This window comes from Lethenteron reissneri, chromosome 69 (genome assembly GCF_015708825.2).
Source record: "Lethenteron reissneri isolate LAM-NWPU_2019-01 chromosome 69, ASM1570882v1, whole genome shotgun sequence".
In the NCBI taxonomy this organism is placed as follows: domain Eukaryota; kingdom Metazoa; phylum Chordata; class Hyperoartia; order Petromyzontiformes; family Petromyzontidae; genus Lethenteron; species Lethenteron reissneri.
In genome coordinates, this window is record NC_083847.1 from 8,071,925 (window position 1) to 8,084,424 (window position 12,500).

The 12,500-nt window shown below is 59.2% G+C and overlaps 1 protein-coding gene across 1 annotated transcript in view; it reads right to left on the reverse strand.

The window, feature by feature from the left end:
• Window positions 1-2,156: 2,156 nt before the first annotated feature.
• The window catches only part of LOC133360692 (protein no-on-transient A-like), a 13,105-nt gene continuing 2,761 nt past the window's right edge, over window positions 2,157-12,500 (reverse strand). The window contains exons 2-5 of the mRNA XM_061579482.1: window positions 8,676-8,926; window positions 5,763-5,844; window positions 2,823-2,857; window positions 2,157-2,166 (exon numbers count right to left, since the gene is read on the reverse strand). Coding sequence (XP_061435466.1) covers window positions 2,157-2,166; window positions 2,823-2,857; window positions 5,763-5,844; window positions 8,676-8,926 — 378 coding nt within the window. The remainder of the gene's footprint in view (window positions 2,167-2,822; window positions 2,858-5,762; window positions 5,845-8,675; window positions 8,927-12,500) is intronic.

Genomic DNA, 12,500 nt, shown 5'->3' on the forward strand with positions numbered 1-12,500 from the left:
ATCATCACCATCATCAACACATCCAACATCCATCATCAACAACAACATCATCAACAACAACATCATCACCGTCAACAACATCATCAACATCATCAACACCACCATCATCACCATCAACAACAACATCATCAACATCACCACCATCATCACCACCACCATCATCATCATCACCACCACCACCATCAACAACATCATCATCACCACCATCATCATCGCCATCAGCATAACCACACAGCCATCATGAACCCCGTGGCTCTCCCCGTGTGTCTCCCCGTGTGTCTCCCCGTGTCTCTCTCCATGTCTCCCCGTGTCTCTCCCCGTGTCTCTCCCCGTGTCTCTCCCCCCGTGTCTCTCCCCGTGTCTCTCCCCCCGTGTGTCTCCCCCCGTGTCTCCCCGTGTCTCTCCGTGTGTCTCCGTGTGTCTCTCCCCGTGTCTCTCCGTGTGTCTCTCCGTGTGTCTCCCCATGTCTCTCTCCATCTCTCTCCCCCGTCTGTCTCCCCGTGTCTCCCCCCGTGTCTCACCGTGTCTCTCCCCGTGTCTCTCCGTGTGTCTCCGTGTCTCCCCCCCCGTGTCCCTCCATGTCTCCCCCCCCCATGTCTCTCCGTGTCTCTCCCCGTGTCTCTCCCCGTGTCTCTCCCCGCGTGTCTCCCCGTGCGTCTCTCCGTGTCTCTCCCCGTGTCTCCCCGTGTCTCTCCCCGTGTCTCTCCTCGTGTCTCCCCGTGTGTCTCCCCGTGTGTCTCTCCGTGTCTCCGTGTCTCTCCCCGTGCGTCTCTCCGTGTCTCCCCGTCTGTCTCCCCGTGTCTCTCTCCATGTCTCCCCGCGTCTCTCCGTGTCTCTCCCCGTGTGTCTCTCCGTGTCTCTCCCCGTGTCTCTCTCCATGTCTTCCCGCGTGTCTCTCCGCGTGTCTCCCCCCGTGTCTCTCCCGTGCGTCTCTCCGTGTCTCTCCCCGTGTGTCTCTCTCCGTGTGTCTCCCTGTGTGTCTCCCCCCGTGTCTCTCCCCGTGTGTCTCTCCCCGTGTCTCCCCCCGTGTCTCCCCCACGTGTCTCTCCCCGTGTGTCTCCCCGTGTCTCTCCCCGTGTCTCTCCCCGTGTCTCCGTGTCTCCCACCCCCCCCCGTGTCTCTCCCCGTGCGTCTCTCCGTGTCTCTCCCCCGTGTGTCTCTCTCCGCGTGACTCCCCCCGTGTCTCCCCCCGTGTCTCCGTGTCTCTCCCCGTGTGTCTCTCCCCGTGTCTCTCCCCGTGTGTCTCCCCGTGTCTCTCCCCATGTCTCTCCCCGTGTCTCCGTGTCTCCCCCCCCCCCCGTGTCTCTCCCCGTGCGTCTCTCCGTGTCTCTCCCCGTGTGTCTCTCTCCGCGTGACTCCCCCCGTGTCTCCCCCCGTGTCTCCGTGTCTCTCCCCGTGTGTCTCTCCCCGTGTCTCTCCCCGTGTGTCTCCCCGTGTCTCTCCCCGTGTCTCTCCCCGTGTCTCCGTTGTCTCCCCCCCCCCCGTGTCTCTCCCCGTGCGTCTCTCCGTGTCTCTCCCCCGTGTGTCTCTCTCCGCGTGACTCCCCCCGTGTCTCTTCCCGTGTCTCTCCGTGTCTCTCCCCGTGTGTCTCTCCCCGTGTCTCTCCCCGTGTCTCCGTGTCTCCCCCCCGTGTCTCTCCCCGTGTGTCTCCCCGTGTCTCTCCCCGTGTCTCTCCCCGTGTCTCCGTGTCTCCCCCCCCCCCCCGTGTCTCTCCCCGTGCGTCTCTCCGTTTCTCTCCCCGTGTGTCCTCTCTCCGCGTGACTCCCCCCGTGTCTCCCCCCGTGTCTCTCCCCGTGTGTCTCCCCGTGTGTCTCCCCGTGTCTCCGTGTCTCCCCCCCCCGTGTCTCTGCCCGTGTGTCTCCCCGTGTCTCTCCCCGTGTCTCTTCCCGTGTCTCCGTGTCTCCCCCCCCCGTGTCTCTCCCCGTGTCTCCCCCCCCGTGTCCTCTCCCCGTGTGTCTCTCCGTGTCTCTCCCCGTGTGTCTCTCTCCTCGTGTCTCTCCCCGTGTCTCTCCCCCCGTGTCTCTCCGTGTCTCTCCCCGTGTGTCTCTCTCCTCGTGTCTCTCCCCGTGTCTCTCCCCCCGTGTCTCTCCCCGTGTGTCTCTCTCCGCGTGTCTCTCCCCGCGTGTCTCACCTGGTAAGGTTCGTAGAAGAGACTTTCAACTCCCTCTGAGAGTCCTCGCAGCAGAGCCACGGGGTTACCCATCACGTCCAGACCCAGCAGCAGCACGTACGCCTGCCTGATGAACTACACACACACACAGACACTATACATTATACACACAGACACACACAGACACACACAGACACACACACACACACAGGCACTATACATTATACACACACACACAGACACACACAGACACACACAGACACACACACAGGCACTATACATTATACACACAGACACAGATACACACACACACAGACACACACACAGACACAGATACACACACACAGGCCCAGCAGCAGCACGTACGCCTGCCTGATGAACTACACACACACACACAGACACACACACACACTATACATTATACACACAGACACACACATTATACATTATACACACAGACACAGATACACACACAGACACAGATACACACACAGACACAGCAGCAGCACATACGCCTGCCTGATGAACTACACACACACACAGACACACACACAGACACACAGGCACTATACATTATACAGACACACACAGATACACACACACAGACCCAGCAGCAGCACGTACGCCTGCCTGATGAACTACACACACACACACACACTATACATTATACACACAGACACACACTATACATTATACACACAGACACACACACAGACCCAGCAGCAGCACGTACGCCTGCCTGATGAACTACAAAGATACAAAGATCCCCCGTGTAGCCTTAACAGACTGTAGGGGCAAGTGCTGTTAGCGAGCACCTATGAAGGCCGGAACGGCACACGAGGGGGTGGGTGGCCAGCACCACGCCCGACCGCCTTTGTCTCCCCAGTGGCGATGTTTACACACCGCACCAGGTACTCATTTGAGGCTGAGTCGACCTAGGGGAGGCCCAGGACCGGTTCAGATAATCGTCACTGGTGTCGGCCGTGAACGGGAATCAAACTCGGGTCACCAGGTTCGTAGCGCAGCGTAGCGCTAACCACTACTACACTACTGCTCCCCTACTGAACTACACACACACAGACACACACAGACACACACACACAGACTATCTATATATATAAAATCGCAAATCTGTCTGTCTGTCGGTCTGTCTGTCTGTGTGTGTGTCTGTGTGTGTGTCTGTCTGTCTGCGTGTCGCCGGACCATACGCAGTTTCATTGGACGAAATGTGAGGGATTTGTGAGACGCGATTGGTCCGTTTGGTTTTCCACGGCGGTTGCCCCTGGCAACGGGTAGCGACGCATTCGCTGCGGGGTGGACGCCATTTTTAATTCCCGTAAAAAATATGCGCACGCATTAACACGCGACTCTGAGGTAAATTCATCAAAGTTTCACGTCCTCTTCACTCCCATCCCACCCCAATGTGTGCAATTACTATTATAGGCTCCGTAGATAATAAAATTATAGCGATTAGACAGTATTATTGTAGCGCGGGGGGGGGGGGAACAGCACCCGTACCCAGCCTCAGCCGGGTGGGCAATTTAGGCGAGGCCAGAGGCTCTGCACGGTACTAGGCCTCGACACCCACCACGCGACTCTGAGGTAAATTCATCAAAGTTTCACGTCCTCTTCACTCCCCCGCCACCCCAATGTGTGCAATTACTATTATAGGGTCGGTAGATAATAAAATTATAGCGATTAGACAGTATTATTGTAGCGCGGGGGGGGGGGGTAACGGCCCCGGTTCAGCCTCAGCCGGGTGGGCAATTTAGGCGAGGCCAGAGGCTCTGCACGGTACTAGGCCTCGACACCCACCACGCGACTCTGAGGTAAATTCATCAAAGTTTCACGTCCTCTTCACTCCCCCGCCACCCCAATGTGTGCAATTACTATTATAGGGTCGGTAGATAATAAAATTATAGCGATTAGACAGTATTATTGTAGCGCGGGGGGGGGGGGTAACGGCCCCGGTTCAGCCTCAGCCGGGTGGGCAATTTAGGCGAGGCCAGAGGCTCTGCACGGTACTAGGCCTCGACACCCACCACGCGACTCTGAGGTAAATTCATCAAAGTTTCACGTCCTCTTCACTCCCCCGCCACCCCAATGTGTGCAATTACTATTATAGGGTCGGTAGATAATAAAATTATAGCGATTAGACAGTATTATTGTAGCGTGGGGGGGGGGGGTAACGGCCCCGGTTCAGCCTCAGCCGGGTGGGCAATTTAGGCGAGGCCAGAGGCTCTGCACGCTACTAGGCCTCGACACCCCACCACACTATAGGCCGTACATACTACTGCACAGCGGCCGAGGAGATCGTGGCTGGGGGGGGGGGGGGGGGGCAGGGGTAGCAGCCCATCTGTGTATATATGTAAGGTTATTAATAAATATATTTTTCACCCGGGCAACGCCGGGTACTTATGCTAGTACATTATATACACAGACACACGCACATTATACATTATACACACACACACAGACACACACACTATACATTATACATAGACACACAAACAGACACACACACACAGACAGATACACACACAGACATTACACATTATACACACACACACAGACACACACACAGACAGATACACACACAGACACACACACAGACACTATACATTATGCACACACACACAGACACACACACAGACAGACAGACACACACACTATACACACAAACAGGCACACACACTGTACATTATGGGTGAGTGAGCGAGTGAGTAGGTGAGTGTGTGGGTGGGTGAGTAGGTGAGTGTGTGGGTAAGTGGGTGGGTGAGTGTGTGGGTGGGTGAGTGGGTGGGTGAGTGAGTAGGTGAGTGAGTAGGTGAGTGAGTAGGTGAGTGTGTGGGTGAGTGGGTGGGTGAGTGAGTGTGTAGGTGAGTGAGTAGGTGAGTGGATGAGTGAGTAGGTGAGTGAGTGGGTGAGTGAGTGTGTGGGTGAGTGAGTGTGTGGGTGAGTAGGTGAGTGAGTGAGTGTGTGGGTGAGTTGGTGAGTAGGTGAGTGAGTGGGTGAGTGAGTGGGTGAGTGAGTAGGTGAGTGAGTGTGTGGGTGAGTGGGTGGGTGAGTGAGTGTGTGTGGGTGAGTGAGTGGGTGAGTGTGTGGGTGAGTGAGTGTATGGGTGAGTAGGTGAGTGAGTAGGTGAGTGAGTGAGTAGGTGAGTGAGTGTGTGGGTGAGTAGGTGAGTGAGTGAGTAGGTGAGTAAGTAGGTTAGTGAGTGTGTGGGTGAGTAGGTGAGTGAGTGAGTGTGTAGGTGAGTGAGTAGGTGAGTGGATGAGTGAGTAGGTGAGTGAGTGGGTGAGTGAGTATGTGGGTGAGTAGGTGAGTGAGTGTGTGGGTGAGTTGGTGAGTAGGTGAGTGTGTGAGTGAGTGTGTGGGTGAGTGTGTGGGTGAGTAGGTGAGTGAGTGAGTGTGTGAGTGAGTGGGTGAGTGTGTGAGTGTGTGGGTGAGTAAGTAGGTGAGTGAGTAGGAGAGTGAGTGTGTGAGTGATTAGGTGAGTGTTTGGGTGAGTAGGTGAGTGAGTGTGTGGGTGAGTAGGTGAGTGTGTGGGTGAGTGAGTGTGTGAGTGTGTGGGTGAGTAGGTGAGTGTGTGAGTGAGTGTGTGGGTGAGTAGGTGAGTGGGTGAGTGTGTGGGTGAGTAGTGGGTGACTACCTGGTTGGTGTAGTGTTTTGTGGCGTCAGTGAGAAGTTTCTGCAGCGTTGAGAACTCGTAGCTCACTTGGAAATACGCCATCCTGCACCAACATCAACATCATCACCATCACCAACATCATCATCATCACCAACATCAACAACATCAACAACATCACCATCATCATCACCAACATCAACATCATCACCATCACCATCATCACAATCATCACCAACATCACCACCATCACCAACATCATCAACATCATCATCACCATCAACATCATCAACACCATCAACACTAACATCACCAACATCAACATCACCAACATCATCAACACCAACATCACCAACATCAACATCACCAACATCATCAACATCACCACCATCAACAACCACCATCACCAACATCAACATCACCACCATCAACATCACCACCATCACCACCATCCTACACTACCATCACCAACATCACCACCATCACCAACATCAACATTACCAACATCACCACCATCAACAACCACCATCAACATCACCAACATCATCATCAACATCACCACCTCCATCACCAACATAATCAACATCACCAACATCAACATCACCACCATCACCACGATCAACATCACCACCATCAACATCACCACTATCACCACCATCCTGCACTACCATCACCAACATCATCACCATCACCAACATCACCAACATCAACATCACTGAGTGACTGGCTGAGTGACTGGCTGAGTGACTGGTTGAGTGACTGAGTGAGTGACTGAGCGAGTGAGTGGCTGAGTGAGTGAGTGGCTGAGTGAGTGAGTGACTGAGTGACTGGCTGAGCGAGTGAGTGAGTGACTGAGCGAGTGAGTGAGTGACTGACTGAGTGAGTGACTGAGCGAGTGACTGAGTGACTGACTGAGTGAGTGACTGACTGAGTGACTGGCTGAGTGACTGACTGAGTGAGTGACTGAGCAAGTGACTGAGTGACTGACTGAGTGAGTGACTGAGTGACTGACTGAGTGAGTGACTGACTGAGTGACTGGCTGAGTGACTGAGTGAGTGGCTGAGTGAATGACTGAGTGAGTGAGTGACTGAGCGAGTGGCTGAGTGAATGACTGAGTGAGTGAGTGACTGAGTGACTGAGTGATTGACTGGCTGACTGAGTGACTGAGTGAGTGACTGAGTGACTGAGTGGCTGAGTGAGTGAGTGAGTAAGTGACTGAGTGAGTGACTGAGTGACTGAGCGAGTGGCTGAGTGACTGAGTGAGTGACTTGCTGAGTGACTGAGTGGCTGAGTGACTGAGCGAGTGAGTGGCTGAGTGACTGCGTGAGTGGCTGAGTGACTGCGTGAGTGGCTGAGTGAGTGACTGAGTGAGTGACTGAGTGAGTGAGTGAGTGACTGTGTGACTGAGTGAGTGACTGAGTGAGTGAGTGACTGAGTGAGTGAGTGACTGAGTGACTGACTGAGTGACTGGCTGAGTGACTGCGTGAGTGGCTGAGTGACTGAGTGAGTGACTGGCTGAGTGACTGAGTGAGTGACTGAGTGAGTGACTGAGTGAGTGACTGAGTGAGTGAGTGAGTGACTGAGTGACTGGCAGAGTGGCTGACTGACTGAGTGGCTGACTGACTGAGTGGCTGACTGACTGAGTGACTGGCTGAGTGACTGAGTGAGTGTGTGAGTGAGTGAGTGAGCGAGTGAGTGACTGGCTGACTGAGTGACTGAGTGAGTGACTGAGTGAGTGAGTGACTGTGTGACTGAGTGACTGGCTGACTGAGTGACTGAGTGACTGGCTGAGTGACTGAGTGAGTGTGTGAGTGAGTGAGCGAGTGAGTGACTGGCTGACTGAGTGAGTGACTGAGTGAGTGAGTGATTGTGTGACTGAGTGAGTGACTGAGTGACTGGCTGAGTGACTGAGTGAGTGTGTGAGTGAGTGAGCGAGTGAGTAACTGTGTGACTGAGTGAGTGACTGAGTGACTGGCTGAGTGACTGAGTGAGTGTGTGAGTGAGTGAGCGAGTGAGTGACTGGCTGACTGAGTGACTGAGTGAGTGACTGAGTGAGTGACCGTGTGACTGAGTGAGTGACTGAGTGACTGAGTGACTGACTGAGTGACTGGCTGTGTGACTGAGTGTCTAGCTGAGTGAGTGACTGGCTGAGTGACTGAGTGAGTGACTGTGTGACTGAGTGAGTGACTGAGTGACTGACTGACTGTGTGACTGGCTGTGTGACTGAGTGACTGACTGAGTGACTGAGTGAGTGTGTGAGTGAGTGAGTGAGCGAGTGAGTGACTGGCTGACTGAGTGACTGAGTGAGTGACTGAGTGAGTGAGTGACTGTGTGACTGAGTGACTGGCTGACTGAGTGACTGAGTGAGTGACTGAGTGACTGGCTGAGTGACTGAGTGAGTGTGTGAGTGAGTGAGCGAGTGAGTGACTGGCTGACTGAGTGAGTGACTGAGTGAGTGAGTGATTGTGTGACTGAGTGAGTGACTGAGTGACTGGCTGAGTGACTGAGTGAGTGTGTGAGTGAGTGAGCGAGTGAGTGACTGTGTGACTGAGTGACTGAGTGAGTGACTGAGTGACTGAGTGAGTGTGTGAGTGAGTGAGCGAGTGAGTGACTGGCTGACTGAGTGACTGAGTGACTGGCTGAGTGACTGAGTGAGTGTGTGAGTGAGTGAGCGAGTGAGTGACTGGCTGACTGAGTGAGTGACTGAGTGAGTGAGTGACTGTGTGACTGAGTGAGTGACTGAGTGACTGGCTGAGTGACTGAGTGAGTGTGTGAGTGAGTGAGCGAGTGAGTGACTGGCTGACTGAGTGACTGAGTGAGTGACTGAGTGAGTGAGTGACTGTGTGACTGAGTGAGTGACTGACTGAGTGACTGAGTGAGTGACTGAGTGAGTGACTGAGTGACTGAGTGACTGAGTGAACGAGTGTCAGCCCGTACTTGAACACCAGGCCGTGGGTGTCTGTGAGCGTCGCTCCGATGTTCTGCAGGAGAATGTTCAAGCTCTCGATGGGAAGTTCAGCTCCCCCTCCTCCTCCACCTCCTCCACCTCCTCCACCTCCTCCACCACCTCCTCCACCTCCTCCACCACCTCCTCCACCTCCTCCACCACCTCCTCCACCTCCTCCACCTCCACCTCCTCCACTCTTCCTCTCCTCAGAGCCAGCGGTCAGAGACAGAGACAGATGCAGCTGGGGGAGAGACACGGCCACCGTGAACCCCACCCACGCACACACCCACCCACACACCCACCCACCCACACACCCACCCACCCACACGGCCACCCACCCACCCACCCACACGGCCAGCGTGACCCCACCCACGCACACACCCACCCACACCCACCCACACACACCCACCCACCCACACGGCCACCCACCCACCCACCCACACGGCCAGCGTGAACCCCACCCACGCACACACCCACCCACACACCCACCCACCCACACGGCCACCCACCCACCCACCCACACGGCCAGCGTGAACCCCACCCACCCACACGGCCACACACACAGCCACCCACCCACCCACCCACACACACGGCCAGCGTGAACCCCACCCACGCACACACCCACCCACACACCCACCCACCCACACACCCACCCACCCACCTACCCACACGGCCAGCGTGAACCCCACCCACCCACACGGCCACACACACAGCCACCCACCCACCCACCCACACACACGGCCAGCGTGAACCCCACCCACCCACACACCCACCCACACACCCACCCACCCACACGGCCACCCACCCACACGGCCACCCACCCACACGGCCACCCACACACCCACCCACCCACACGGCCAGCGTGAACCCCACCCACCCACACGGCCAGCGTGAACCCCCACCCACACCACCACACCCACCCACACACCCACCCACACACCCACCCACCCACACGGCCACCCACCCACCCACCCACCCACACGGCCAGCGTGAACCCCACCCACCCACACGGCCACACACACAGCCACCCACCCACCCACCCACACACACGGCCAGCGTGAACCCCACCCACCCACACACCCACCCACACACCCACCCACCCACACGGCCACCCACCCACACGGCCACCCACCCACACGGCCACCCACCCACCCACCCACCCACACGGCCATCGTGAACCCCACCCACCCACACGGCCAGCGTGAACCCCACCCACCCACACACCCACCCACACACCCACCCACCCACACGGCCACCCACCCACCCACACGGCCACCCACACGGCCACCCACCCACCCACACGGCCAGCGTGAACCCCACCCACCCACCCACACGGTCACCCACGCACACGGCCACCCACCCACACAGCCACCCACACAGCCACCCACCCACCCACCCACACAGCCACCCACCCACCCACCCACACGGCCACCCACCCACCCCACCCACACGGCCAGCGTGAACCCCACCCACCCACACAGCCACACGGCCACCGTGAACCCCATCCACCCACACGGCCACCCACCCACCCACCCACCCCACACGGCCACCCACCCACCCACCCACCCACACGGCCAGCGTGAACCCCACCCACCCACACGGCCAGCGTGAACCCCACCCACCCACACACCCACCCACACACCCACCCACCCACACACCCACCCACCCACACGGCCACCCACCCACACGGCCACCCACCCACCCCCCACCCACCCACCACACGGCCAGCGTGAAACCCCACCCACCCACACGGCCAGCGTGAACCCCACCCACTCCACACACCCACCCACACACCCACCCACCCACACGGCCACCCACCCACCCACCCACCCCCACGGCCAGCGTGAACCCCACCCACCCACACGGCCAGCGTGAACCCCACCCACCCACACACCCACCCACACACCCACCCACCCACACACCCACCCACCCACACACCCACCCACCCACACGGCCACCCCAGCCCACCCACACTGCACCCACCCACCCACCCACCCACACGGCCAGCGTGAACCCCACCCACCCACCCACACGGTCACCCACGCACACGGCCACCCACCCACACAGCCACCCCACCCACCCACCCACACGGCCACCCACCCACCCACCCACACGGCCACCCACCCACCCACCCACACGGCCACCCCCCACCCACCACCACGGCCACCCACCCACACCACCCACACGGCCACCCACCCACCCCACCCACCCACACGGCCAGCGTGAACCCACCCCCCCACACAGCCACACGGCCACCGTGAACCCACCCACCCACACGGCCACCCACCCACCCACCACACGGCCAGCGTGAACCCCACCCACCCACACAGCCACACGGCCACCGTGAACCCCACCCACCCACACGGCCAGCGTGAACCCCACCCACCCACACACCCACCCACACACCCACCACACACACAGCCACTCACCCACCCACCCACACACCCACCCACCACACAGCCACCCACCCACACACCCACCCACCCACACACAGCCACCCACCCACCCACACCCCACACGGCCAGCGTGAACCCCACCCACCCACACAGCCACCCACCCACACAGCCACACAGCCACCCACACAGCCACCCACCCACCCACACAGCCACCCACCCACCCACACACCACCCACACACCCACCCACACAGCCACCCACCCACCCACACACCCACCCACACGGCCACCCACCCACCCACACACCCACACGGCCACCGTGAACCCCACCACACGGCCACCGTGAACCCCACCCACCCACACGGCCACCGTGAACCCCCCCCCACCCACACGGCCACCATGAACCCCACCCACCCACCCACAACGGCCACCGTGAACCCCACCCACACGGCCACCGTGAACCCCACCCACCCACACGGCCACCGTGAACCCCACCCCCCACACGGCCACCGGTGAACCCCACCCACCCACACGGCCACCGTGAACCCCACCCCCCACACGGCCACCGTGAACCCCACCCACCCACACGGCCACCGTGACCCCACCCACCACACAGCCACCCACACGGCCACCGTGAACCCCACCCACCCACACGGCCACCGTGAACCCCACCCACCCACACGGCCACCGTGAACCCCACCCACCCACACGGCCACCGTGAACCCCACCCACCCACACGGCCACCGTGAACCCACCCACCCACACGGCCACGTGAACCCCACACGGCCAGCGTAACCCACCACCCACACGGCCACCGTGAACCCCACCCACCCACACGGCCACCGTGAACCCCACCCACCCACACGGCCACCGTGAACCCCACCCACCCACACGGCCACCGTGAACCCCACCCACCCACACGGTCACCGTGAACCCCACCCACCCACACGGCCACCGTGAACCCCACCCACCCACACGGTCACCCACCCACACGGCCACCCACCCACACGGCCAGCGTGAACCCCACCCACCCACACGGTCACCCACCCACACGGCCACCCACCCACACGGCCACCGTGAACCCCACCCACTCACACGGTCACCCACCCACACGGCCACCCACCCACACGGCCAGCGTGAACCCCACCCACCCACACGGTCACCCACCCACACGGCCACCCACCCACACGGCCAGCGTGAACCCCACCCACCCACACGGTCACCCACCCACACGGCCACCCACCCACACGGCCAGCGTGAACCCCACCCACCCACACGGTCACCCACCCACACGGCCACCCACCCACACGGCCAGCGTGAACCCCACCCACCCACACGGTCACCCACCCACACGGCCACCCACCCACACGGCCAGCGTGAACCCCACCCACCCACACGGTCACCCACCCCCACGGCCACCC